This window comes from Thunnus albacares, chromosome 12, assembly GCF_914725855.1.
Source record: "Thunnus albacares chromosome 12, fThuAlb1.1, whole genome shotgun sequence".
In the NCBI taxonomy this organism is placed as follows: domain Eukaryota; kingdom Metazoa; phylum Chordata; class Actinopteri; order Scombriformes; family Scombridae; genus Thunnus; species Thunnus albacares.
In genome coordinates this window covers 16040530-16068163 of record NC_058117.1, presented here as the reverse complement: position 1 = coordinate 16068163, position 27634 = coordinate 16040530, and the positions used below count along the sequence as shown (strand labels likewise).

At 39.4% G+C, this 27634-nt stretch overlaps 1 protein-coding gene across 11 annotated transcripts in view; it reads right to left on the bottom strand.

The window, feature by feature from the left end:
• kmt2cb (lysine (K)-specific methyltransferase 2Cb) overlaps positions 1–23473 on the bottom strand; it is an 82876-nt gene extending 59403 nt beyond the window's left edge. For 7 of the 11 annotated variants that reach the window (XM_044369008.1, XM_044369012.1, XM_044369009.1 and 4 more), the window contains exons 1-5: positions 21924–22023; positions 16504–16692; positions 6987–7075; positions 1789–1936; positions 122–328 (exon numbers count right to left, since the gene is read on the bottom strand). In XM_044369008.1, coding sequence (XP_044224943.1) covers positions 122–328; positions 1789–1936; positions 6987–7075; positions 16504–16692; positions 21924–21952 — 662 coding nt within the window. In that variant the 5' untranslated portion in view covers positions 21953–22023. Of the gene's footprint in view, positions 1–121; positions 329–1788; positions 1937–6986; positions 7076–16503; positions 16693–21923; positions 22025–22581 lie in introns of those variants that run through there. The other 4 variants (XM_044369013.1, XM_044369016.1, XM_044369017.1 and 1 more) reach the window with 2 other exon arrangements.
• Between the last annotated feature and the right edge of the window lie 4161 nt (positions 23474–27634).

The following is a 27634-nucleotide window of genomic DNA, read 5'->3' as shown; positions in this document are numbered from 1 at the left end:
AAAAGACCATAGCAAAGATTTTGGGTTTTATTACAAGGACTCCTCACAAATGACTTTACTGTCCTGGCCAACAATGACAGCCAAACCATTTGTGACAACAGTGTCAGCCAGGCCTACTTACTTCGTCTTTTCCCTCTGTCCTGAGGTGGTCTCTCCGGCCATTTTTGGCTGAGTGGTTTTATCACCATCACTGCTATCGCTCGTTGAGCTTCCTCCACCTTTGTGGCTGAAGAGTGCGTCAAGCTGAGGTGTGATGCTGAATACTTGCAGCTCCCCCTGACCCAGTAGGCTACGGCCACCGCAGTAACAGAAGGCACAGAGACGCTCACTGAAACAAAGAAAATGGGTGGTAGGGGGTGTTTAATTATATATACCTACTGTGACTTAATACAGTGCCACACATGTCACCGTGAATTAAGGCCTCCTTCTTCTGGAACAGTCTGCGCCGCAACATACATAATAACACATAATGCCGACATTTGTGAGGCAGGCCCACACAGTCTACACATACACTTTAAGCTGTAATGGATGAACAATGGTATGCAAGTAGCAGGCCAGCCCCATTGTCGCCTGCATTTTAACCTGTAACCCTTAAGCTGTGGGTGTAAGAGGAGACATTTTTGCTACAATACTGGGGCTTCCTGGTTGCCTAGGGGTTAAAAGGTATACTATATAATGATAACATCCCCCAGTTTGATTCTGGCAATAGACCTTAATGAATGCCCCACCCCTCACCCTCTTCCCCTCTTTATCTTGTCTACCCATAATACCTTATATTGATTAAAGCTGAAATGCCCCAAAAATTGTTTGGATGCAGATTTTCCAGAAATCTTCTAACAAAGCTCTTTTGGGAATAAGTGGCAATATTTTAAGATAAAGGATACGCTAAAGAAGGTTATGCCATTGTTAGTTATGACGGTTTAAAACAGAGTGAGTGGATAAATCACAACAGACCAGAACTCTAAAATGGTTTTGGGAAGATCCTATATTAAAGACCTTAAAGTTGGCTGTTGGATTCAGATTTTTTTTTTTTTACTTGATGAACCCCAATCATTAACTTAACGTCTTTTCCAACCAAATTTCTGGGGAAAATCCTGAAAATGAGTTTATTACATGAAAAAGGCTATGAATATGAATATGATTTATCCTGGCTAACTTCCGTAAGTAAGAAAATAATTGTGCATGAATACACTACTTGTCGAATCAATCTTTCCTTACAATTGCATTATAAACACACTAACATAACTTTGCCAAAAAAATAGATAAAATCAAGCACTGCAGGCATATTCATGTCATGTCAGAAGATGCTCAATAAGGAATTTAGGCCTATTTAATGAAGACAAAATCCATCACCTTACATATATATATATATATATATATATATATATGGACATGGAAATATTAAGAGGTTGGAGACTAAAAAAAAAGCACCAGGAACAGGAAAGTTTAGAAATAAAGGGGTGGTTAATACTTATCACATTTTTAAGGCATGAGATGGCCTTGTTAATAAGATCCCAGGAGATGCTGCTGGTCTGCCTTCCATCACTAACATCGATAGCACAGACAGGCCAGAAGATTGATTACAACCTTTAACAGAGTGGCACCTGGGAAGGAAGTGCTGCCTCTGCCAGCTTATGACTCCATTTCAATCCACCCATGTACATATACACAACAAGGCAAATAGCACGTCATATGCACAATTACATACTAATGATTGCACGCATATATTCACACAAACAGCATTTAGAAACGGGGACTTTTATTAAGGCAAAGTTTGGTGTTTCAAACCTGCTTTTGACTTCTCTACTTGCTGGGACAGATGGTCCTGCTGAATTCTCGGCTGGAGGGCTCTGGGCCAGAGGGGAAGAGGGCTTGTCCTCCTCTGGCACTTCAGTCGTCTCCACTTCCACAGTCTCCACTGGCTGGATTTGTGTTTCTGGTGGTAACAAAAAAAAAAAAACCCAGAATCGTCAGTCAGTCAATACATCCCTCCACTGCAATTGTGAGCATTGCAGACCATTCAACGATTGCCTCAATGCTATTATTTGCTCTTCATTTCATTGCTAAATATGACTGTAAAATCAGCATGCAGCTTCTGACAGATACAGCTTTCATAGGAGAGGTTGATTACATTCTAGTCAGTTTCCTCCAGGTCAAAAACACTGCCTTTATTAGTGAGATGGATGGTAAAATATGGGGACCATATGCTCAAGCACTGATTACAGTAAACCCACTGGGAAAATTGAGCTCTTGTACAGAATAGCAATAACAATGGAGGCTGAGAAAAAACAAGAATCACAGCTGCCAGAATAACAGCTGAAGAAGTGGGGTTTAATATTAATGGGGGAAACTTTGCCTAAAATACAACAAATTTTTTGTTTATTTTGTCAATATCATGAGTAGGGATGCAGCTATTAACTGATTTCACTATTAACCGCATTCTAAAACGTCATGGTTTTGTAAACATACGGTTCAGCTGTTCTCACTTTCAAAAAAGGGACATTATGATACATTATTTTTCTATGAACAACGGTTGCACTGTGAGTAAAATTAAACAACACTCGACAATTGTGTTTAAAAAAAAAACAAACAAAAAAAACCAAAAAAAGTCAAAAGACTCAATCGGCAGACTGCAGGCAGAAGTTCCCCCACAGAACCAAACCTGAAACCTGGTGCACCAGATTAAAATGCTGCACTGCAATAAGTTCAGGTACGCAAAGTTCCACATGCTGTCACGAGAGCGACTCCCGACAAGAAGTGTTATGGCAATGGCTAAGAGACCCAACATTAAAGCATTGTTTTCACAAAAACGCCTTAAATAGTTGGGGTTGGAGAATTTTTGATACATAAAATGGCCAGGGGATTGTTCAAGAAGATGATCTCCAATTTGTAAAACTTGCTGAAGAAAAGTCACTGCTAAAGGATTCAACACCTCGAACTTAATGAAACGTCAAGATCACCATCCAGCTATAATGCTCAAGTGAAGGTAATACACTAAGTCATAACTAAGTTAAAAAAAAAACATTACTTTAGTGGCAAGTTACTTAATGAAACACTGAGTTGGTAGGGAATTAAATATAGTAGTGTCACTTACAATCAATGAAGTAGCGGTGAGTTAAGAGTCGGGCTTTCAGTGCAACATAAACCAATGGCAACAAAGCAGGAAAAGGAGCATTGCACCGTTTATAAATTAACGCTCACCAAAATGGCATGTAATCCCCTGAAGAGCTTCAGTGCAACCATTTACATCCCGTTGCTTCCTCCCATTTGTGTTGAGTAAATTCTGGTATGGTAGGTTAATATACCAGGTGCAAACAACTAACTTAACATTAAGGTCTTGTAGACTTCCAGCACTATACTATGGGATCTAATTAATTGCATTAAAAATAATATATTTTAAATATTACAAATCAACTGAAGTCATTACTGCAATATCCAACTGAAGTTAATCTTGGCATGGATTATTTATTTTCTTATTCACTTTTAGACTAAGACTACCTCTGGTGTTGCAGAATCCTCAGTGAAGTGTGTATCTCATGCTCCCTCTTCAAAACAAACATGCTCATGTGATTTTATCCATCCTTAGTATTGTGAAATGAATTAATGCATAATAATCATGAAGACTCAGACTATAATCATGCCATCAAAATCTATAATCGTTGCATCCCTAATCATGGGTATATTTGATCTAAATTACAAAAAAGAAATCCTCAATTCACTATGCTAATCATACAAAAAAAAAAACCCTCCCGAAAGAAGAGGTCGACCGATTAATCGGTTTGTAATCAGCGCTATTTGGCTCTGATAGTGGCCACCGGTCACACAGGGACTTAGGGTTGTTATGAACAAGCTGAACTGAAAGCTGTCTGTATACAGTCCAAGGCCCTGTTTACACCTGGCATTAACATGTGGACAGTACAGGTGTGAACGCACCCAAGACGCATTGAGAACGCACTGAGATCCAATCACTCAGACTATATTTGGAGGTGGTCTGGGCCGCATGTGGCCAAATTCTTTTAGCAGTGGAAACGCAATGGGTCCTGGGCCACATTGAAGGACCGCCTACTCAACTGATGTCCTCTATTTACCAGAAGACTAGGCACGGGAGGTGCATTGCTGCTTTCCAGTCCGTGAACTGTCCGTCCAAATTTGTGTTCAACTTGTTTAATAACAGGATAAGGAAATGCATTATTTTGTTTTTCTATTTTTCATGTGAATTAAAAAAAAAAAAAAAAAAAAAGTCCACTTCCCGTTCACCTAACCTGTTTTCCTCTTCAAATCATCAATTGGAATAGAAATTAAACCAAAACCAGAAAATAACTTGTTTTTCACTTGTCTGTCTGACAATTTCAGAGGCTAAACGTTTCACTATGTTTCTCTTGGATAGTTTCCTCTGTCCTGTCTAGTTGATAACTACAGTTTTTAGTTTTGCTGTGTTGCTCGACATGATGAGATCAGGATTTATCAGGAGGACGGCTTCTTTACTCAAAACAATTTCACTGTATGAACCTGGACTATGTGTGTGACCTTTTGGATGTGTAGAAGAACACAGAACATTAATTAACATTAGATCCTGACCGATCCTGTCGGCGTGTTGGGAGATTTAAATAATTCATGAAGTTACGCTGCTGTGCCTTGTGCGTAAATGCGCACAGCGTCTCTCAATGGGAAGATGCAGCTGCGGAGCAATTACTGCATATAACGCATATAACTATATATATATATATATATATATATATATATATATATATATATATATATATATATATATATATATATATATATATATATATATATATATATATATATACATACAAACACGTTCAGCTGCAGCACTAGAACAAATCCATAGGACAGGCATTTGATTTTCGTGAGGGCGCACACAATGCATTATATATTTGTTTGTCCTGTTATCAAACAAGTTGAACAAAGCTTTGGATGGAGGGTTCACAGACCCCCGGTCCTCCCACCGGTTAAAAACAACAACGAATTTGGTCTTTCTAAACCGAAATGATGCACATGTTCATTTGCGTATAGAGCAGGGAAGATTGCATGTGGAGACACATATTAATGCCAGGTGTAAACAGGGCCTAACTGTTTATCTTAGTTTGCCACGGATCTTAAAATTTGGCAATGCTTTGTAAAAATTAGGTGCTGGCTGAGAGAAATCAGCCCATCTTCTCTCTACCAGCAGCACCTGAAGGCAGTGAAACACATCAGCAGCAGAGGGAGGAGGACAGAGGACAGGAAGAAAGACTAAAGTTTAGAAAGAATGAGGAACAGAGACATTGGTTGATATCACTCAGTATTTTGATGTCAGAAATATTATTTATTTTATTGACATTTTAGATTTGTTTCCAGTGACATATTATTGAGTTTATATAGTGACTTTGCTGTTTACATTACTGTTGCTGCTCTAGAAACAGTACTTACTTGTATTAAAAATATAAAGCAATTCTAATCCTGTCCTGAATTTATTCTTTTTTATAAATGATCATTTAAAAAAAAAATTTGGTAATGAAAAAGAACCGATAAGAGAATTGATAAAGAACCAGGCTGACAAAAGTATGGATAAGATAAAGATAAAATCCGAACACACACATCCCTACAGAGGGTTAGTGGCTTCATCCTGACTGTGGGAGGATGAGAAGTTTGTGGGTATTTATTACTTTGAGTTTGATGTTCAGTGATCCAGATTCATTTATTATTATTAATTAATTAATTTATTCAGGTCTGTATTACCTTGACATACATGTTCAGTTCAACAGCTGTCCAGTTTCTAATAAAATCAAAGTGTGAAGTTCTTTGTATTCACATTTCATTGAGATGTAATTAGGCTAATACCGCAATGATTCAGTGTCATCCAGTGGAATTACACAAGGACAAATTCAAGCTCATTACCTCCTGATAGCCAAATGCACCCGTGAAAGACTACTTACAGTCTTGGGATATGAGTGAGTTGTTTTTTTTTCACTGAAATATTTAAAAATAAATTCTAGCGTGATTGCTGGGTTACATCCCACTGAGATAGTATTATAATGAGTATTAATATGTCACCATGCTAGCCTTTAAAAAGTAAGATGGGTTAAAATATAGGCTATGGTTAGAGGTAGTATGGCAACGCATGAAGAATTTAGGTTACGCTACACAAGTATCACAAAGCAAGGTTATACATAAGATAAACATGTGCAATATGCTGACCTTTTCAAAAGCAGATATACTCTTCTTGACCTCAGCTGCGCACATATAACTTTAAGGACAAGACTGTATAGAATTGTAGATTTCATTTTGCAAAGGCCTGGAGGCAGAGAGAGCCACTGAGGGAACCACCAAGGTTTTAGTAGACAAGGGAATAGACTGAAAGGCAAAAGCCAACAGTGTGCTTGGTTCTTTCAAAACAGAAAATCATATTATTGGAATCTTTAAAACTCCCAAAATTGCCTATTGGTAAGGTAAACTACAATTAATAAAAGAAAAGCTAGACACTGGCAGAACCCCATTTCCCAATATCTCCAGCGTAGCAACAGGGCAGCACTGAGATGTATGAGAATGGGAGGCATGGTCACGTGATGTGATGTACACACATAAAAAAGCACATAAATGGGTCTGGAGAGACTGATGGGATTTTAAAAAGCTTTTAGAGGGCATTAGCCTTGGGCTCTTTCCCACTGCACCTCAATGCCAATCTCAGAGCATGAGGAGAGATGGAAGCAATAAGGGGAGAAAAAAAAATACACACCCACTGCAGCTTCATAGCTCAGGCTAAACCCTTTCAATTATAGCCCTGAAGTAGAAGCATGGAGTGCCAAGAAAAAGCTCTCATCCATCCTTCTCCAGGAGAGGGAGTATCCCCTACCTCTACTGAAATATCCTCTGAAGCACTCTCTGCATGAGGCTGTCTGGATGTGTAAGTTCAAGTCTTATATCGCTCCCAACAGAACCAACATGTACATAATGGATAAAAAAAGGGGATTGTGTAGTCTCACCTGTGTCCTGAGGGCCGATGGACTCTGTTATCTCAGTCCCATCCATGCTGTCCTCCTCATCCACAACAACCCTCCCTCTGGTGCGACCCCTAGGGTGAGGAGGAGACACAAACAAATAATCAGAGGCAGTGAAAAAGAATGAGACAAGTGCCTGGGTTTTCCTCAGAAGGGGGGTGGCTGTGTGGTCATGAATTAGTTAAATATAGTCACAGCTGTCACTGATTTTTAATGGAGGCACTCAAGCCGCTGGGCAAGGCGGAGGGGTGGTAGTGGGGGGTGTACAATACAGCCTGGTACTATGTGTTGTTTAAAGATTGAACGAGGCAAATCTGAACTAGATAGGGAATTAAAATAAAGTGCAATATCCAAGAATTCAAGTGACATCAGCCTCAAATAAATGATTGTATCTTTGTAGGATGACAGTGATTAAAACCAATCAAAATGAATTGATGCTCATACACCAAAACTGAGATGTGCATGTTGATCTTCAGGGCAACATGGGACAAATACCTTTATCATTAACACCTGGGACACAATGCCTTCCTCTATCGGAGTATCGCGTGTGCGTCGCTGAACTGCATTGCTGCTGCGGCACTGCTACTGCCAGCCCTATCTTCCTACATAGGAGTTTGACTTTGACGGCCGTCAATAATAAAATGTTTCATATCATTTCATTATAGATTTCAGCTATATTTAGTTTAGACAAAAAAAAAGGTTAAGAAGCATGTGCTCAATTGTGAGAAGTAAATAATAAGTGTGGTTATGCTGCCGCGGTTATCACATTATCACGGTGTAACAATCATGTCACCCCAACCACAGAGTCAAGCTGATCACACTTCCCCGCTGAGCAAGTGGCTCAAGTGATGACACAGTAGTTATTCTCTCTGGTTTTACACTGACAATGATTTCAGCTATATACAGTATTAGCTCCTATTATACATGTGCACTAAACAATTTGAAATTAATAAGATTTTGTGCAACCTTATGTAAATGAAACAAAACCCCCCGCTACTTTCATGATGCACCATTTTTTACTCTGCGGCTGTAAGGGAAGTCCGTGGAAAAGAACAATTACTAACCTTCTGTTTTTAATGATTTAGAGTAGAAATAGAATAGTTTAGATATACTTTAGATAAATCTCTGAATACATTGACATGTCAGCCAATTAACAACACAGTAACAACCTCTTATTAACCTATGCAATCAAGATCTATTCTATCTGTTGACAGCAAGCTATTGTTGCCAATTTGTCAATGGAACAAGGAAATATTTTCACCCAGTAAAATAAATATCATTAAGGTTGTTCTATTCAGTTTTCAAAGCAAAAGCCAGAGGATGGTAAAATTTGGATTTCTTACAGGTAATACTACTTAATGTAATGATACTGCTTTACCCAAATGAAACTGTTCCTAAGTACATAATAGTATTACAGCCAGGCACGAATGCGACGCGTCATGTAGTAGGGAAGAGCGGCGTTTTTTTTACCCACTACACAGACTCCATCTTTGTAGTGTGCGGTTGCAATAATGCAGTTGGTTATGCAGGATTTGGAAGTGTAGGCTATATTAACCGGTGCTGAATTAATAAACTAGATTATTTTAACTACAGGATCATGGATGAACATTGATTTGATTGATTTATTTTAATGTGCAATGAAAAAAAACCCACAAAATACAATGATGTATTTTTTTAAATCTTTTTTTTTTTTTTTTTTTTTTTTTACACAGTTCTACGTAGTTTTTACTGTTGGGGGGCCACGTAGAGAAATTACAATAGACCAGCTGCATAAAAGTGTAGCAGCTTCAGCTGATTATAATGGACACGCTCTGCTGTGGCCATGCTGTTGCAGACGTGTTAGAGAACATGGAGTCCCTGTTACGAAAAGCTTGCCCCAACTCATATGTAGTGATGTCCCAAGCTGCTCTCAGTACTGGGCTCCGTAATTGATTTTTAAAATTTAATTGGAATTGGTTGTTTAAAGCTACGTACAATTTTAACCACTTCAGGAGTATATGTATATGTCCAAACTGGTGCGGTATATCAAGTGAACTAAGTAATAACCGTGTTTTTACTAACAGGTCTAATTTCAGTCTACAGCTAGGCATGTGCGAAACATGAATTGAAAAAACACTGTCAAACCTTATCGGTAAGTATTAAAAGCGTCATGTCTGGTCAGATTTGTAATCTTATTCTTTGACCAGATAGTTCCTGATTAGGAATGCACGATATTTTTGCCGATATCCTATATGCCGATATTTCCAACTCATTGTGTCCGATTGCCGACTCCGGAGAGGAAGGTGGCGGTAATGCACCTAAAACGCTGGTTGCCAATCGCCGTTATGAACCAAACAGAAGTTGCCGGTGCTTCCTCTGCAGGCTCCACTTCACTCAGCTGCCTGTGAGACCCGATGCTTCTTCCCACTTTAACCCAAATACCAAACCGGGGATCAGAGCTCAGGTTGGATCCACATGGAGAGCCGAGGCTAACATTAGCTGAGAGGCTAACATTAGCTGAGAGGCTAGCGGAGCGTTACCCGCAGCATGACCATGAGGGAAGCACAGCTAGCTAGCCTCCCAGCTAAGCCCAGGCTCTCCATTTGGATCCAACTGGATCCAAGCTGGTCTGAGGGGCAGAGGAGTGAAGTGGAGCCTGTGGAGGAAGCACCGGGACCGTCAGGGTGACACAGTCTGTCGAGGGAAGCACAGTCAGGCGGCGGAGGAGAAGGCAACATATCAGTCATATTCCCCAATGTCCATATTTCATTTCAGAGCTTTTATCGGCCAATACCGATGATATGCCAATAATATTGTGCATCCCTATTCCTGATGTAAATGAAAATTTTGCTAATTTTAGACTTTTATTACGGTAAAGTTCTTGTACAGCTGCTTGTGTTAAGACATACACAAAACATTAATATTTACTTTATATTAAGTCATGCACTTTCATTTGAGAACTTTTACTTCCTTTGTTAAATTAAAAAGGGTTTTATAGAAAAACACGTTTATATTTAACATTTCAGTATCCGTACCAAAACTCAGGTAATGTATCTGCAGTAGTATCAAAGAAATTTCATATATCCCGCCCTGTTCACAGTAACTGTACAGTTAGAGCAATAATGACCTTTTTCATCCATTTTTAAAATGTTTGACTGCCTGTTAAAACACTAAAATCTATTCCTAATGCACAGTGTTCGATTCATGATCTCTATACTGAAACAGCATGTTAGGAGAGCAGAACAGGATTTTGCTTTGTTTTTAAATGTTGCATTGCCTCTACTTTAGTGACATTTCTAAGTTGCACTATGCCTCTTAAGTGCTGCAGTTGGTTAAACTGCAACACTTAACTGCAACAGCAACTACAGGCTGCCACTCCTCTCTTCCCAGATTGTACACAAAACGTTATAGAACACTATGCAAGTTGTTATACAGAACTATTCAAGGACAAAACTTGATGTGAATCTAGTTAATACACAAACACATTGTACAAGTATCTAAATTAGAGAAATGTAAATATTGGATCAGACAATGTATTGGCAAATGTTCAATATCTCATTACTGGTCCATTTCTGTGGTGCCTGTAGTCTTTAGTTAAGGGGCCATATTATGAAAAACTCACTTTTAAGTGCTTGGCAATATATATTTGGGTCTCTGGTGTGCCTACTAATACACAAACAGTGAAATAAGACCACCCAGTCAGTTTGGTATGGGCTGGCTTGCTCTGTACTCAGAGCTATTCAGATTTGATGCCCCTTACATCACTTGGGATTTCATTGAAACTGTACTGCCCTCCCCCATTCCATGCCTCTATCTGAGTCTCCACCGACTAAATTTCTTGAGGTCCGCCATGTTTTTCTTGCACGCGTCGGCCAGGCCCCAGCTAAATTAAGCTAAGGGTGAAAAATGCGCGCGTATCGCAGGGCTTGACCATGGGAAAGAGCTGATGTTTGCCCATAGACTGCTGCTAAGTGCCGGCCATCTCTGGAGCAGACAGCTGGAGAGACCTGTGTTGCCGTCTCATCTTCTGGAAGAATAAACACCTGATTCTGCTCTGATCCAGAGCAGATTACTGGACTGAACTTCAGTAACATTACCGCGCTGGTTGGGAACTAGTCAGTGCCTGCCGTCGCTTGCTGGCTGTTGCTGGCAAATGATCACAAATCATCCTGTGGTCAAATTTGTTTGGCACGTTTGCTGCACCACTCATGGGCACCGCTATGTTTTCTCCGGCAGCCATGTTTCTCTGGAGTTCACGCTCAACAGTTGCCATGGTAGCCGGCACACCCGCATAAGAGTGGGGGGTGAGGTGGGCGGGACAGGCACTCAAACCGGCCATTCTGAACAGGGCTGTTTAAACAGGATGAGAAGGCTGCTGCGGTCCTTGATCCTTGTGGTATTTTGACCAAAGCATGTCAGTTATATTTTATTAAGACCCCACGGAACTGTGTTAACTGAGGTATAATATGGTCCCCTTAAATGTAATTTTTCTTCCCTGTCCTCATCTCTTTGAAGACGTCACCAATATCAAGCACCAAGGCAAGAAAAAACATTTTTAGCCATTATAAAGAAAGTACAACCCTTTCCATATCTTACTAAATATGCCCTGTCAGCAAATCAGACAACCACGTCTACATTTCCAACCATACGCCTGAGTGCCAACTCATACAGATGCGCACACACAGCACATACCCCCTCTTTTACATACTGTATGGAGAGATCTGTCAGTGTCAGCATCCTCCAATGGGAGCTCTGTTAACCTAATCTTGGAAGCGCCATGTGGAGGGCATAATTGTCATGGATACAAATTAAATAGCAACATCAATTGTTAGCATGCTAAGTGAGGAGAGCAAACACAGCCCAAATGAGAGCAGCGTGTCTCAGGGGTACTCAAGAGGATACAGGGGGTTGGAAGTGAGGGAGGAGATGGGGGGGTGGGTAATTTTCGGTGCCACTGGAGAGAGAAATCACAATTGGCTAGATGCCAAATCAACCCCTCCCTCTAAACGACTTCCATGTCAAGATAAGGAACAACCCTTAAACCCAGGAAGAGAAGAGAGCTCTAGCAAACCTTGGCTTAACACACAATTATCTGTAAGCTTGAATCAAACATAAATATCTTAATAGAGTGGAAATAAACAATCATTTATTTATTTATTTATCTATTTTTACAGAGAGCTTAAAAGGTGCACACAGTAATTACTAAACCAAAGATGGGCCGCCTTCCCGTAGTTTTGGATCGCATCAACGTTGAGATTTGACAGAGAGACTGTGACAAAGTATGAACCTGTTAACTCTCATCAGGAAAAAAATATTTGAATAAGAAGGACCACTGTTCAATATAGTTATATTATAATAAAGTGTATACTTAGCTTAACTCACACATTTGCAAAGCATACGTCAAAAAGTATTATTAATCTCATTAAATAACTTTGGAAGGTCTATGTTCAGACAAGGAAAAAATAATCAGGAAAGCCTATAATTATGTTATATTTTAAGAAATACTTCACCTGATCAGAATGACATAAGTAAAATATCAGAGACATGTAAAGCTACAAACAGCTATACACCTGAAGCTAAACTTCTGTGCGATAGCGGCAGGATAAGTAACCATTTTTATCCTAAAAGTGATTCACGGCTGAAAGATGCAGAGTACCACACCTTCTGTCTCATCGGCTTCACCTTATATCTTCACTGCAAATCATTTTACCCTCTACAGCTAGTGACATTTAAGTGTTTTTTGAAACCAGAAAGCAAACACCAATGCAGAAATTAGCTGTATGACATTTTCATCTATGCCCACAATTTTATGTAGGTGCACAAAGTAGTCGGTGATGACGTCTTCTAGTAGACTGCTACATAACATACAGTATATAAATACTCTGAAGGCATCAGATTTCAGAAATTTCAGCGTTGAGAAAGCCAGTTATTCGACTGACAAACGCTCAAGACTTATTCAACCCCATACCCTGCACAACTTATCCCCCCCACAGTCCCACCACAGGGAGAGAGAGAGAGAAAAAAAGGAAAAGGTGAAAATAATGCTGTGGTAAGTAGTCCCAGCTCGGAGGGCGCTGCCTGGAAAACCTGACAAGGATCGTTCTGTTCTGGAGTGGACTGACTAGCAGATGGAGTGTGGGCAAATCTAGTAAATTCCAACAACCAGGTTTACAAGAGCAATTTCGAACACATCCCCTTTTGTCTCAATCTAATTAGTTTTAACACATGACATGGGTAATTTTAATATTTATACACACTGCTTATAGGCACTAAAAGAGGAAGCCAGTTGATCTGAACACTAGTTGTTTTGGAAGATAATTCACAGCTCTGCACATTATGACTAAATTACTATATGACTCTGTGCTGTAAAAACAGCTAGTTTTAAGCCATTGGCCTGCTGTTGTTTAAACCAATGGTGTGATCAGAAATTAGGGTGTAATGAATTGGCTGAAAGCCTAAAAGTGGCACAATGTGAAGTTCATCTGCAAAGCTCTGATCACTGGGGGTTGGTATTAAGGAGGCTCTAGAGTATATAGGATGCTCTAAAGCATATAAACTCACTGTTCAGCCTTCTGGAGAGGCATTTAACTAAATTCAATGAAATCTGAGATGGGATGAATAATTGTGATAACAATATTGAGCAAAATAACTGATAATCATTTTAGCCATAATCTACATCCTTATCACGAATCTATTTTTATACAAGCAACTGCAGTCTTCCTTCTGACCATGACAACACTGACCATTACAACATGAAAAACTCAAAGCACATATCTCTGCTGATGGTTTATTCTTGACCATTTCATCAACATGAAGCAATTCAAGTCTGTCCCAGGTCATCCTTCCACTGTGGCATTAACCTATCGTCTGGATGCTTGCAGATTAAACGATCCATTGGGAGCAGGGTATTAAGATTGATTGAGAGGACAGACTAAGGAGAGAGTTAAGAACCTTGCAGGCATTATATTACAGAGCAGCTCTAAGCTGCATTATATGTTGCTATGGAAGTCACAAAGAAGCCAGGCACCTTGTACAATGCCACATAACAAATTCCTGTGCTGGCATAACCTAAAATCATGCTGCTGTGGAACTATTAAAATCATAAGGACAAAAACCAGGATATTTAATCAAAAAAAAAATTCTATCAGCTAAATGGCCAAAACATGACCAGTGTTTTCTGCAATGTCTAATAAAAACACCAACAAATATTCTGTGTTCTACCAATATCACATTAGATATGTAATGTATAATTATTTGGTTACACCACTTGACCACTAGACATCAGCTATATCTTCAATTACAACGCCTAGATATTTTTATAAATACTTCTTGATTTGAATTTCATATAGAAAACAGGGGCTGAGTTGACATTTCTTTGTTTCAAATTAAATGGCTCCATGCTAGCCAGATTTAATATGATTTTGGATTTTTGACACTGCCTGCCTCACAATCACTTCTGCAATACAGACTTACCTACTGCAATACAGTTTACTTACCAAGGACAATTTTTGGAAAGTTAAAATATTTTGTACATAAGTAATAATACACAATAAGTTGTTCTGATTCACAACACTAACTGATGAGGTGAAGGCAAGAAAAGCCATAATGCAAAACAAGATTGTCCATTTTTTTCCAAGTTTATTTGAAGTCTGCTTTCCAAGGATTTGCAACCCTGTAGAATGCACCCTTTTAAAAATATTCTTCTTTGTTGCAAATATTTCAATCTCAAACTGGCTCTTCATCAGGGACAGAGGCATCCTTGCACATTGTTTAGCTGTCTAGCCCTCAACTTAACCATTTTGGTTCACGCTCACTCCTCTCACAGCGTTGTTTTCGGTTGCAGTTGTTTCAGTGAGAAAGCTCTAAAAACCAACCGTACACTACCTGCTCAACACCAAATGGCAAACTGATACAGTTAGCCACTAGCTAATGAACACAGTTTTGCATTTAGCGGCTAACAAGGCCAAACACCTCCCCTGACAGTTGGTAGAGACCAAAAACAGAGCTACATTTAGTGTTGTTAAATGACTCACCGACACATGAGTCCAAATTAATGTTTCTCCATAACTGCTGGATGTTTAAATAAGCAACTGTTTGCTAAGAAGTTTGCCATATCAACATAATAGGTGATGATATGCCAATGTTGTTTCCACTGGCCCCGAGTGGGCAAAAAAAAAAAAAAAATTCAGTTATTGCAGGTTTAAATTTCTGACAATTTAAGGAACTGCAGGTAGACCAAAGAGCAGTGGCTTTATAGAAATGCAATAGCATTCAGATAAGAAAAACGTTTCATACCAAAGGGAGTGTTTCCATGACTCAATTCAGATTAGGAAAACATTTCATCCCAAGGGGAGTGTTTCCATAACTCAGAACACGAATGTGCCATCTCCAATGCTGCCTACTGCCCATTGACTATTCCTATATCAAATAGACCACCTCATCCCCCATTCAGAACAACACAGGTTAAACCCACATCATGGGGTCTATCTGTTCAGCTGACCCTACTCCATGACCCTCCTCTCGACCAGAGTTGAATGTGGGTCAGATGCTGCCCGGCATTGGTGAATTGGCATTTCAATTAGGAATAGAAATGAATTCAGTTGTACTGATGTATAAATGTAATTTAACCAGATAGCGAAAAGGTAAACAGTAAAAAAGAGAGAAAAGGAAGGAAGAAGATAAACAGAAAGTGTAAAGGTGTGTGTGATCAAGAGAGAAGGAATGTGGAGTATCTGCCAACAGTGACAACTAGAGTGACAGCTGTCTTGTGAATGGGTCCAATGGGTTATAAATATGGGGGAAAGGTTAAATGGACTGGACACCTGGCCGCACGACCATTACTGAAATAAAAAGAGGCCGAAAAGGAACATATTATGCTTTTTGTGATTTTCTGTTATTTATGTACTGTTATGAAGTCAGATATCTATGCTTAACATGGTCAAATTTCCAAAACTTGAGCTTAACGTACGCAGAAATGCTTCCCAAAAGTCAAAGGCCCAGACTTAAACGTGCTCTGAACGCTTTGTTGGCAAAGTTTTTTTCTACCTTGCCGACGAGTTGACATCAGCTCATTGTGCATGCCCATAAACGGCCATCTGTTCCTTTGTAGCCATCTGTAGCCTTTATTGATAAGGTTTTTCCATGCATTGTTTGCGTTCTCTGCTCTCATATTTTGGATCCCATTTCAGTTCAAAAATGTACAGATGTATTTGAGAAGTTGACCTTTTGAGTAAAGAACAAGAAAAAGAAGTGAAATTGGGAGGGGAGCCTTAGAGAGACAGGAGCTTTAACGGCCAGAGTTTGTATATTCCAGTAGAGCCCCAGATTTAAAGTATAGACCTGTAAATGTGCATAATATGTCCCCTTTAAGAAATAACCTTGGTTTAACCTTATAGTATTTGGACACCATCACAATTCAAGTAAGTTACAATCATCAAGGTATGTGCATTTCTTCGGAATAAGAAACTTTCACGTTAGTATAAATTTACAAAATTATTTCTTTAAAATGAGGTAAAAAACATACTTCTTTCTGTTCTTAGACGTGGATGAGGGTGGCACCTGGGGTAGGGTGGCAGCAGCATCCTTGCGCGGCCTGCCACGTGGTCGCTTGTCAGCGTGGGCAGGACTCCCTGTGGATGTGGCCCCTACACTGCTGGAGGACGGCGGGGGTCCCTGGTCAGAGGGTTCCACAGTCTTATCCTCTGATGACATTCTGAAAAAAAAAAATGGAGAGAAATAGACGATTGTGATAGTGTTACATTACAAGAAATCTTAGCTTGAAAAATGTATTATTTTCAGACACCAAGAAGATTTAGATTGTTAACAGGCTTTCAGAATGGGTGGGTGGAAGGAGATGATACATCATGGGAACATTCAAGCCATTAGTGTTGGAAGAGCATATCATGCAGCTTTCTTCACTGATATATCCAGAGCATTTTTGTTTACCCTTTCTGAGACTTAGACAAACTGAAGTGTCTACACAAAGAGTTGAGGTTTTCCCATATCACATACATGCATAAAATTGCATAAAGTATGTGGTCAGTTCAATAGCTTATATGCAATTATGTCTATTTGAATTGCAATTGATTCTAGTAAATATATAACCAAAATGCTTTTTCCCCTGTGATCGTGTGTCACTTAATAAGACACTCTGCTATTAGTGAAAGACACCTAGTTCTAATCATATTCAGTAGCATTTTAGATGCAGTTTACAGTCTGTGCCAAAGGTGTTTTGCCCTTTATCCACCTCAAGCATTTCTTGCATAATTACTCCAAGCACGTAGTGTTGAAAAATGTGAAAACCTGAACAGAGAAAGGCTCATCAACTCAGCCTTTTCTTTTCAGCCCAATCCAAAGTATGTGAGTGGAGTGGCAGCAATTGTCACTCTTTACTAGGGGTGTAAGAATGCACTGTGGCATATTTCGTGATTCAAAAACATGACGATACGCACTGTGAAGCTTAGAAGTGGATCGCTATATCAAGTCAATGAAATCATAACCTCCAGAGGATGTAGATGTCATTTACTGATGTTAATGCAAGAGGGCGCAATCAAGCTAATTTCAGTTTGCTTGACTGACCTGTTGTTGACTCTGACGTTCACTGACGCAGGGGTCACGTTGCTAATCCTAAAACCTATCACAGCCCACATCATCAACCACCAGTGGGAAATGGTGAGTTTTGTTCTCCAAATGCACACAATCACACACTGGCCAAAATACTGCTGCGGTGTTGGAAGTGGCTGTTAATGAATGGGAGCTTGCATCACCAAATCAATCGTTACAGACAATTCAAGAAACATGGATGTAGCAGTGAGCGAGTTCAGGCTGGGACCGCACATTAGGTGTTTAGCCCACGGTTTAAATCTGGCCACCTTAGCGGGACTGGGGGTTCCCCGTGTTAGCCATTAGCTGGGCTGTGTGAGATGAGGTGCAACATTTTTTCACAGAGGTAGCACTGCCACTGTGACATTAGCATCAAAACAAAAACTGCTAGGACTGCCACCGCATAAACTTATGATTGACGTAAGCACCTAGTGGTTTTGTGGTGTGGCCAACTCAGGTGTTTTGTGGCTTGGTAATGGCTATTCACCTAAAGTTCAGACATTTGCACCTCATCTTAAAAGGACATTGCCGTTTGTACATTAAAGATAATCTGATTTAGACATGCTTATTATACACTAAGATCTTTGAATGTTTTCATTCATATCAAACCGTGAGCTCTGTATTGTCGATCGCACTAAACTGTGTTTTGACTGTATCGTTACACCCCAACTCTTTACATAGAGCATCCATTAATCATTTTAGTCATTCTTGCAACTGAAAATGCCAAAAATCTGCTTTGTCATACATGGTAGTAAACTGAATATTTTGGGGGACAGACTGTTGGTCAGACAAAATAAGATATCTGAAGACACCTTTGTCTCAGGGATACGGTCATTTTTCACTAATTTTGACATTTTATAGACAAAATGATTGAGAAAATAATCAGTATATTAATCAATTATGAAAATAATCATTAGTTGAAGCCCTAATCCATATACTGTCTCCGTTTGAATCAAGCCATTTTGAACAATGTTGCAAATCAGTGAAAGGGCTTCTTTATGGCAATATTGGATTTACAGGATTTTTGCAAAAATGTGATGAAGTACCTTGACTTTTCACTGAAAAATTACATACAGTATACAGTGATCCAGGAGTTTCCCCACATCACACAATCCTCATTCAACTGAGGCAAAGTCCACTTGGGTTGAAAATATGAAAAACTCAGTAGTTTTCCTCTTCATTAATGTAAAGAGATGGGAGCAACAAAGAAAAGGCCCTGTGGATACTAAGAGTAACTACTGAGGTTCCTGGTAAGTTTGGATATCAGTTTGTCTGAATGTCTGTAGATGGCAAAAGCCAAAATATCCATTGCCTGTTTGCATTCGAAAATGCAATAACAAATAAAGCAAGAAAAAAAATTCTTTGGATCGTTTCCGAATAGAATTTGCTCATTAGATGTGACTCCGTGTTGGAGTTCACTTCAGCACTTCAAAAACGCTTCTTGCTCCAAGCTCCAGGAACAGTCATGCTACTACGCACCTCGCACAAACACTGGTGCAATCAGATGTCTCATACAGAGGCAGGCCTTTCTTACTAACATCTTTTGGATTTCAAATTGACTTAATTTGACACAATAACGTCTCAAAGATCACCAAGCACAAAAACCCAATGTTTACCATTGGCAATTAGCATAGCACAGAATTCTGCCCCTTTTTATGCAATGAAACTCAACTGTATAGAGCTCCCCACTTAAGGTAAAGTTACAGATGGATACCAAATTAAAGCAAAAACAGCATTACGTTTTCAATAAAGTTTTGGGGCACCATAAGCCTCCAGAACAGGTTAAATGTACCTGACATAGATTATACACCTCTCAATCTAGTGGAGGAATGAACACTATTCTTCCAAAGATATACCCTCATCTGGTGTTTTGATGATTGCGGTGCAAAGTGTCAGCCAACACGTTGGTCTAAAATCTCCTATAGGTATTCAGTTGGGGTGAGATCATGTGCCTGCTAAGACCGTAGCATATGAATCATTTTCATACTCTAGCTATTGACCTCCTCAGGCCCTGTATGTATGCATCTGCATTTTTATGTTTTTCATGTGTTCAGATTTCTGTGATTTCTTTCTGAAAATGTGTTCGTGCTGTGCAAACTGCTTTTATATGTAGGCTATGTCTCGTAACCATCAAGCCTCTCTCAACAGAGTAGTGCAGTGAGACCTACTGTGCTGCAAGCAAGTGATGCAAATCAAGTGTTTTGCTCATCAGTTAAAGCTAACCTGATGCTTGACGAAAATTTTGTCTAAATCTGTAGAGATTGTTTCGGTTTTTGCTATTTCCAATGAACACGCTCAGGCAAGCGAACTGCGTGCTACCTGCCCACTGCCAAGCACGCAATGGAAAATGGGCACCCTGTTGACAATGAATGCATTTCAACTTAGTTTTTTATTGTCCTGAAGTGTTTTTAAGCTTGAAGTCCTTTTTCTTCCATCTTATGCACAGAACTTTAATGACTGTGGCAGTGGACTATAAGCAATGGACTGTAAGCACTGTCAAAACGCTGAGTTCACAGCCATGCCAAGTATCATCCAGAGTAGACAGACACTGACAAAGGTCTGCTGCTGCTACTGCTGCTGTTGTTGTGTTACTTTGGCTACACAACACAACTGGTGTATACAAGGACAAAGCTATTAGGAGGCTGCATTAGTACAACTTTTACTTTCCTCAGGTCTTCAGCAACTTTCAATGGGATGTTCATGTTGATTTTTTGTCTGATGTGTAAGTGGCCAACCGTTTGCTAACATATTAGTGATAACTGCTTGATAAGCTCATGATATATCATGTTTCCGTGGGTTGATTTTGGAGTGGTCAAAACTAGTTAAATATAGCTTTTAAATTAGAATAACTTATGGAGATTTCTAAGGTAAACACACACTACTTATTAATGGTGCAACAATGGCACCACTCATCTATTTTTGGTCCATGATTTCTATTGCGTGATTGTATAGTGACATGAAAGGTTTTATGGTTAACTGAGTCTTGTGACCAGGCAGTGATGCAATATTATAGATGTGAAAATATCATTAAACCCTTGCAGAGCCTTGTTGGGCTTGGTTATAAATATGCTCTAATAAATTATTAATGCCTGAAATTATACCTTTTTGAGATTATACATCCATTTTTCACATGTTAACAGTCTCATTCTTAATTTTTTTTTTTACTATGAACTTCCCCTTCCCAGAAAGGAGGAAAGACAGAAAGATAGAGTAGGCCTACCTGTTTTTGCACCACATTATTCATTTAAAAAGTAAACTACTGCCAAATACCATCATATTATGTTTTCCCCCCACCAATAATTACTTTAATGGTTACTTTTGTCTTCAAAAAAAAAAAAAAAAAAAAAATACACAAGCCACTTAGCTTGTTTTTCTGTGCCAATATGCAATTACATCAGACTAAATTGTGACTAATCTTTAGCATGAGTCACAGGAAAGTCAACTTAGCTTCATTTTCAGTAAAGCAGTGAAATGCATTCAAAAACCATGGTTAGTCTAATTTGCCTCACCACATTTTGTAACATTGATAACATTTGGAACATGACATTTGTACATTGTAATGTCCACGCTGAGGTGATATGTTGTTCCCCCACATTACATTTATTTGCTTTTAACCAGAATCATTACATTAAACAGGTATTACTTAGACATCAATGCTTTTGGAGGTTAGATATAGTGGAGCTGACACCATCTTTCTATTCATGGTAATTATCTTCTTCTCTTACGTCTATATTGGCCTCCACCTACCTCCAGGCTCTTTGGACAGATGGTGGTCCAATAACATAAGAAATATTAGTCATTAGAAGGGTTAGACTGTCAGTACAGTTATTATGCCATTATGAATTTGATCTCAAATCCTCAAATAAGAAAGAGGGACTTACATTGTCCTTGAAACACTGTAACTGGTGGTGTAATTAGTTTGATAAGGACCATTTTATAACCAGATTTACAACCAGGTACGCCTCAGCTGATACTGATGAGAAAAACGTTGATAGTTGGGGCATCTGAGGTTAGGATCCGGTGACTACTAGGCAGTCACGACCACCACGGGCACAATTGGAGACATGCTAACGTTAGCTTTTGTTAACTCAAGCTTGGGCACAAAGCAGTTGCATACAGCTAACGATAGCTGCTGCTAGCCTGTTGTGTTGAACTCTGTCGCCTTTCCTCGGCGACCACATACAAAAACTAACAGTGGGATCGCCTGAATGAGGCAGAAACTACAGAAATAAATGACCCTATCTTTCATATTTGATTCACAATAGTAGCTTCGACTCGGCTTTGAGAGACATTAGCCAGACAACTTTGAAAGTGTCTCACACAGCAAACAGGTTAACCTACCTATGGTTGCAGTTAGTTGGCCAACTCATCGTACCAACTAACGCCTACGCCAAAACACCAAACATTGATGCTTCAGCCTTTTGTCTCCCCGCAGCTTGTGTTAAATGTTTTAGTCTGGGAATGATGGCAAAGTTAACGGGTAACCTCAACTACACTATTCGTAAGACAACTTCCAACTAGGTACAAGGCAGTGATGAGCATTAACACACACACACAAACACACACACACACACACACACACACACACACACACACACACACACAAAGGCTCGGTCTATTCAGTGAAACGGAACTGTGTTGGGGAACTACAATGCCATACAAAAAGTGAAAATGATACGTTACACAATGACGTAAGCTTTGGTTTCGGCTTTTCGGTACCATCTAACGTTAGTTGTGTGTGACTGTCGGTCGAATATATTGTGGTAGAGGTGAAAACATGTAACGTTAGCCACCTATTTCTAGTTACATAGCATCCATGAGCCTCTCTATTGAATGCTCCGTTCCGTTGAATAGTCTGAGTCATGAAAACCAAGGCGGCGACAAACCCCCAACATCAGACTGGAGATGGATAATGTTGGCTCAGCTTTGCTTCAGAAAGGTGCATGCCAAACAACTCTAGCTCACACGAGAGACAATTAAACTTCTCATTAAGGCTTACCTTCCAGCCCTATGAATAGCGAATTATCCTCTTCATGTCCAAAATAATGGGTGATGAAACGTCGCACTTTTATCAACCAGCTAGCTAGCGAGCTAATTGAGCTAGCTAGCCTCTCTCCAGTGAAGCAACACCGCAGTTCTCAAAAATGCATTACGCATATCAGGATATTCCAACGTTGCAAGGTTATTCCCAACTTTGCCCATTTGATGGAAAGACAGCTGATGTAAATCCAACAGAAAACCGCTTCACTGGCACATGCATTTGTGGAGAGGGGGTGGGGGGTGGGGGGTCACTTTCCTTTCACCAATGACAGCTGTCGTCGCACGAGTTAGGGTTATATAGCTAGTTGGTGTTAGCCACCCAAGTCTACGGCCAACAATTTTACCATTAACGTTAAAAAACAAAGCCCAAATCCAAGCGGTCGTAACAGTCAGCACTCCGTAACTGAAACTTTATATGTGAATCCACAGAAAATGTACAGCGACGCGCAACGCAAATGTTGGGTGCCGACCGCTTGGTTGGCAACTGGTCCTATTTTCTTCAGCTGCGACAAGCTGCAGGACCGAGCGGACAGTTAGGACTGCCACGCAGTAACCGCCGCCTCCCAGGACATGTAAAAACAAACATTAGCTTTCTAAAAAAAATAACACTCCACCTGCCACACCGGCCGAACTGCGAAATGACTATGAAATATCACAAAATTAAGTTGAAGATGACGCTTCGGTGTACTCCATAACGGTGGCCATATCTAATGATAAGTGGCACCGAAGCACAGCCCCCTCTAGGCTCCTCAAAAACTAGATCCACCTCCCCCTTCCACAAGTACGACACACAAATCTTCCCGAATCGGTGTGACTCGTCGACAAGGGGACGTTTCGTGAATACAGCAAATGTTTAATAACATCGATGAGAAGTAATGCCAAAAACACAACGTAAACCATTTGACAATTTCTTCAAAATACTCTCTGACCCTGCGGAGGGATATGGGCATTTAGTAAATAAAATAATGGCTAGGAGGGTTAAAAAAGATGGAGCCTGGATTAAAGCCGGGTTGGAGGGGATTGCAAGCCGTTAATGCTACAGCTCATGCAAATCTTCGCACACAGCAGCAGCAGCTGTAGTGACTCTAAACAGGCATCATCAGCCTTCTCCTGTGGAAAACACAGCGATGGATTAACTTTAATACGCGACGTGGTGGTTCAGGGCTAGTCCTGGTAGCACCCATTAACCAAACGGACCAAATGGCAGGCTAGCCCCATGACAACGTCTCTTCTCTCTCCCTCTTCTTTCTTTCTCAGACAAACACACGAGTGTACACTGATGCAGACATTGCAGACATTAGGTGTTTAGTGGAGGTGGCTTGCAAACTGGCAGACATACTGTACATGCAGGGGTTAAATTTCGGAAAAGCCCCCAGGGGTCGACTTCCAGCGGCTATACACAATATGCAAGAGCCAGTTGGTGTTACGTATTTATGTGCATTTTGCTGTTTTTGGGGGCTTTTCTACTGTTCTAACTTACTGAGTTTCTTCGAGCGTAGCGGCCATAAAATTTACTGGAAATAAACACAGCCCTATTCCTTTAAATGGTAAACCTTGGCACCTCTTACCTAGACTATGAGCTCCTCCTGCTGGACAATATGACACAAGACACAGTGTATGCAATTCATTATTATTGTTTTTTTTTTTTTAATTAATATGAATAATTTGGAGACAAGTAAAACAAATCATGTAACAATATGGATGGATGACAAATGAAATAAAATCTGTATAGTTAAATAAGTGGAGAAACTTGAATGCAGATGCCTCCAGTTATCGCTCTGGTACTTTCACAGTCAGCAGTTCTCAAACCAAAATAGACACCTATGGGAGATTGTTAGACAGCCTTCTTCACCATCATCATCCTCATACATCAATTGAGGGAATATCTTTTGGGAGAATAGTGCTCCACTTCCAAGTTTCAGAGACTGCCCAACACCTACAATAACACTTTAATTGGCGTTTCCTTCAATTTATCACCCATCTGTGGATATTATGTACAACATGTATTACAGACTAATAATAGAACAAGAAATTACATTAAGAATAAAGGGGCAAGGGAAGTAACCAAAACAACTAAAATGAAGGAAAGTAAAACAGAGAAAAGGAGGAGCAAAGGAGATTTTCAGTAAAGCCTATTAGTGTATGAAATATGTCATACAGGCCTTACTAGCATAATCATTAGTAAAAACACAGCAAATATCATACTTCAAGCTCTCTTTTCAGAACACTGAGGCCTTCCAGCAAAAGAAGGAAACACAATAGGAATTGGCCCATATATAATACAGAATAAAAGTGCCCAAAGCAACATTTTTGTCTCTTTTTAAGCAGTTCTGCATGGCTGAAAATGCAGGGTTAGGAAATGAAGTAGCCCAGCATTAGAACTCACTTGCTTCAATAATAATTGGGTTATGCACAAAAATGTTTATCACAGAATTCTTCAGCAATGTTTCATATGAAGAGGAAAAAATGTGTCAACATCTACAATTTAATATATGCAGTCAATTATTTAATGAGACAATGTGTAGTATCTGTATAGCATTAGGTGATGCATGATGACATCAAAAGTCAATTTTTTGGTTAGCAGTGTGGCCTGACAACAGTGAAGTGTGAAACACTGCACGTACAGGTGTCACTTTCTAAATTATGACCTTGGTGCTGGTGTACTTTTACACCACTAACCACCATTGACCTAATTACCTTGAAACACAAAAAGCTGATGTTAGTGTTGCATCAGTGATACTGCTGTGGGCCCTAATTCCTACATGTTCGAAGCTAATAAACACTGATCCATGTAGACTCAAGACTGTTACTACTGCCAACGGTGACTCTCTACTTAATATTAAATTGAGGGGAATTAATATTTATGCAATAAATTATTTTATGTCACTGGAACTCAATTTAGACCAATGTATAAAGATTTGTTTTACTATCATATATATTTGTGTTACTCTCTGTCAGTAGTCCTAATGGGGCTTTTTCACATTTTGACTGGTCATTGTAGGAAAAGTACAGTGAGCAAAGTGACAGTGAGCCAAATGCACAATACCAGGACCCTGAAACTGAAGCAGCTAAATAAAATTCAGCTGTCATCATTTTTATTATTTATACCTGTGCTTTTTCTACTGTGACAAGTCAAAATGTCTTACATGATAAAGGCTTATTACAACCAACCAATCCCTGACTTTAATATTTCTTTGATGATAAAACATGAAAAACTCAAAAAAGGCATTTGTATGTTACAAAAAGTTCCTACTTTGTATTTTCTGGTAGCTGTAGATTTATAAAGCAGTCCTTTATATAATAAGGCTTTATCACTATGTGATATTTATAAACTGCAATGTAAGACAGTAAAACAGTAGAAAAGCCCCCAAATCAGAAAAACACATATGGAAACAAAGACTACACCAGCAGCTTCTTCTGAAATAATATTAAAAATGTTTATTTGTTAGGTATAGAGGAACAATTTTGGCATATTACAGACAGAGGGCAGCATGGCTCCATTTTATATAACACTTGGAATAGTAATCAAATCAAATTGGCCATTATCATTCAACATGAAAAATGCAGTCTGACTGTTTTTCTCTCCCTGTCCAACATCCCTCTTTTCTATTTCTTTACCCATTGTTCATATTTCTTCAAGTGATACACAATACCAAGGTGTACCCTTGAGAGACATGCTGTTTATGAGTGAAATATTCTATATATTCTATATTGTGAGGTGAGCAGTCACAAGAGATGTCAGGGTCGAAAAGGCCAGTGGAGAAACAATGAACCCAGTGAAAGGATATAAAAATTCAATAAGCCTATTAGTATGTCCTTACTGAGCTGATACAACGTACTATTACACAAACAAAAACTCACCACGTTCCACTAAGTTTAGCTTTTGTTGGTTGATGTTTAGGCATGTAGTGGAAGGAAAATCCATCTGAAGTCACTTCCCTATGTAAACATTTCTGTTTCTGAGACTTTCCCCATTTTTTCATGCTTATTGCAATATTTATGATTTTAATTTATGATGTAGGTTTATATAATTATTATCAGATAAATGTGTTTTAATACAATGAGTAATTTCAGCAAAATAAAACATAATTACATGCTGAGTGGATAAATGCTCAAGGAGCTCTTTTCTGGATGTTGAACTTAATTGATGCCCTTTGGCTATCAGCACTAAGGACTCATTTTCAAGAGAATACCAAAGCACTGTGACTGCAAGATAAAATAGGCTCTTTCGAGGGTAATGACCTACACATCGCTAGCCATGCAAGCCATCATGTGGGTGTTAGTAAAGTCCTGAAGTGCAGTGGTTCAGCTATGCTATTCTTATGAAATAATTGCTTTCTGTTTATGTCGGTGGTTGTTTTCCTTATGGTGATTCGAATTCATGCCACACATGCAATTTAATGATCATTATACATAAACGCTTTGAAATGTTATGTGATGCATCGGTGAACTGTAGGATAATGCAAAACAATCAACATCTTCAAAAGATGTATACCAGTACTGAAAAGTGATGCAAACCACGTTGTCAAAATTGTCTGAAGAAACATCAGATCATTATTTTGCTCTTGTTATGAGAATAAAGTTGCTGATAACATCAGAGTTTCGGGTTAACCACCACCTTACTTCTCATTTTTAGTTTTCCCTGAAAAGTAAGGTTCCCCTTTTCAGGCTTTTAGTGACAAAGCACTGATGCCGCTTAGGGTAGGACAAAAAGCAGCTGCATAGGCAGTTGCAGAATAATAGGACAGACAGCTGGCAGGTGAGCAGATGGATCATATTAATATAACAGAGGAGAAACATGAAACCAGATGCTGGCTGGGCTCTTTGTCTGCAGAAGAACAGGTATTGTCTTATTCAGCTCATATTAATTCACTGCACAGCCAGCTAATTATCTTCCATCGTTACACGCAGAACACATTTCAAAACTTTAGCATGTTGTTAAAAAATTAGGCTCAGTGTGAGTGCTGAGAACCACAGAGAGTACACAAACTTCAAAAGGCTTCAGGATAGGG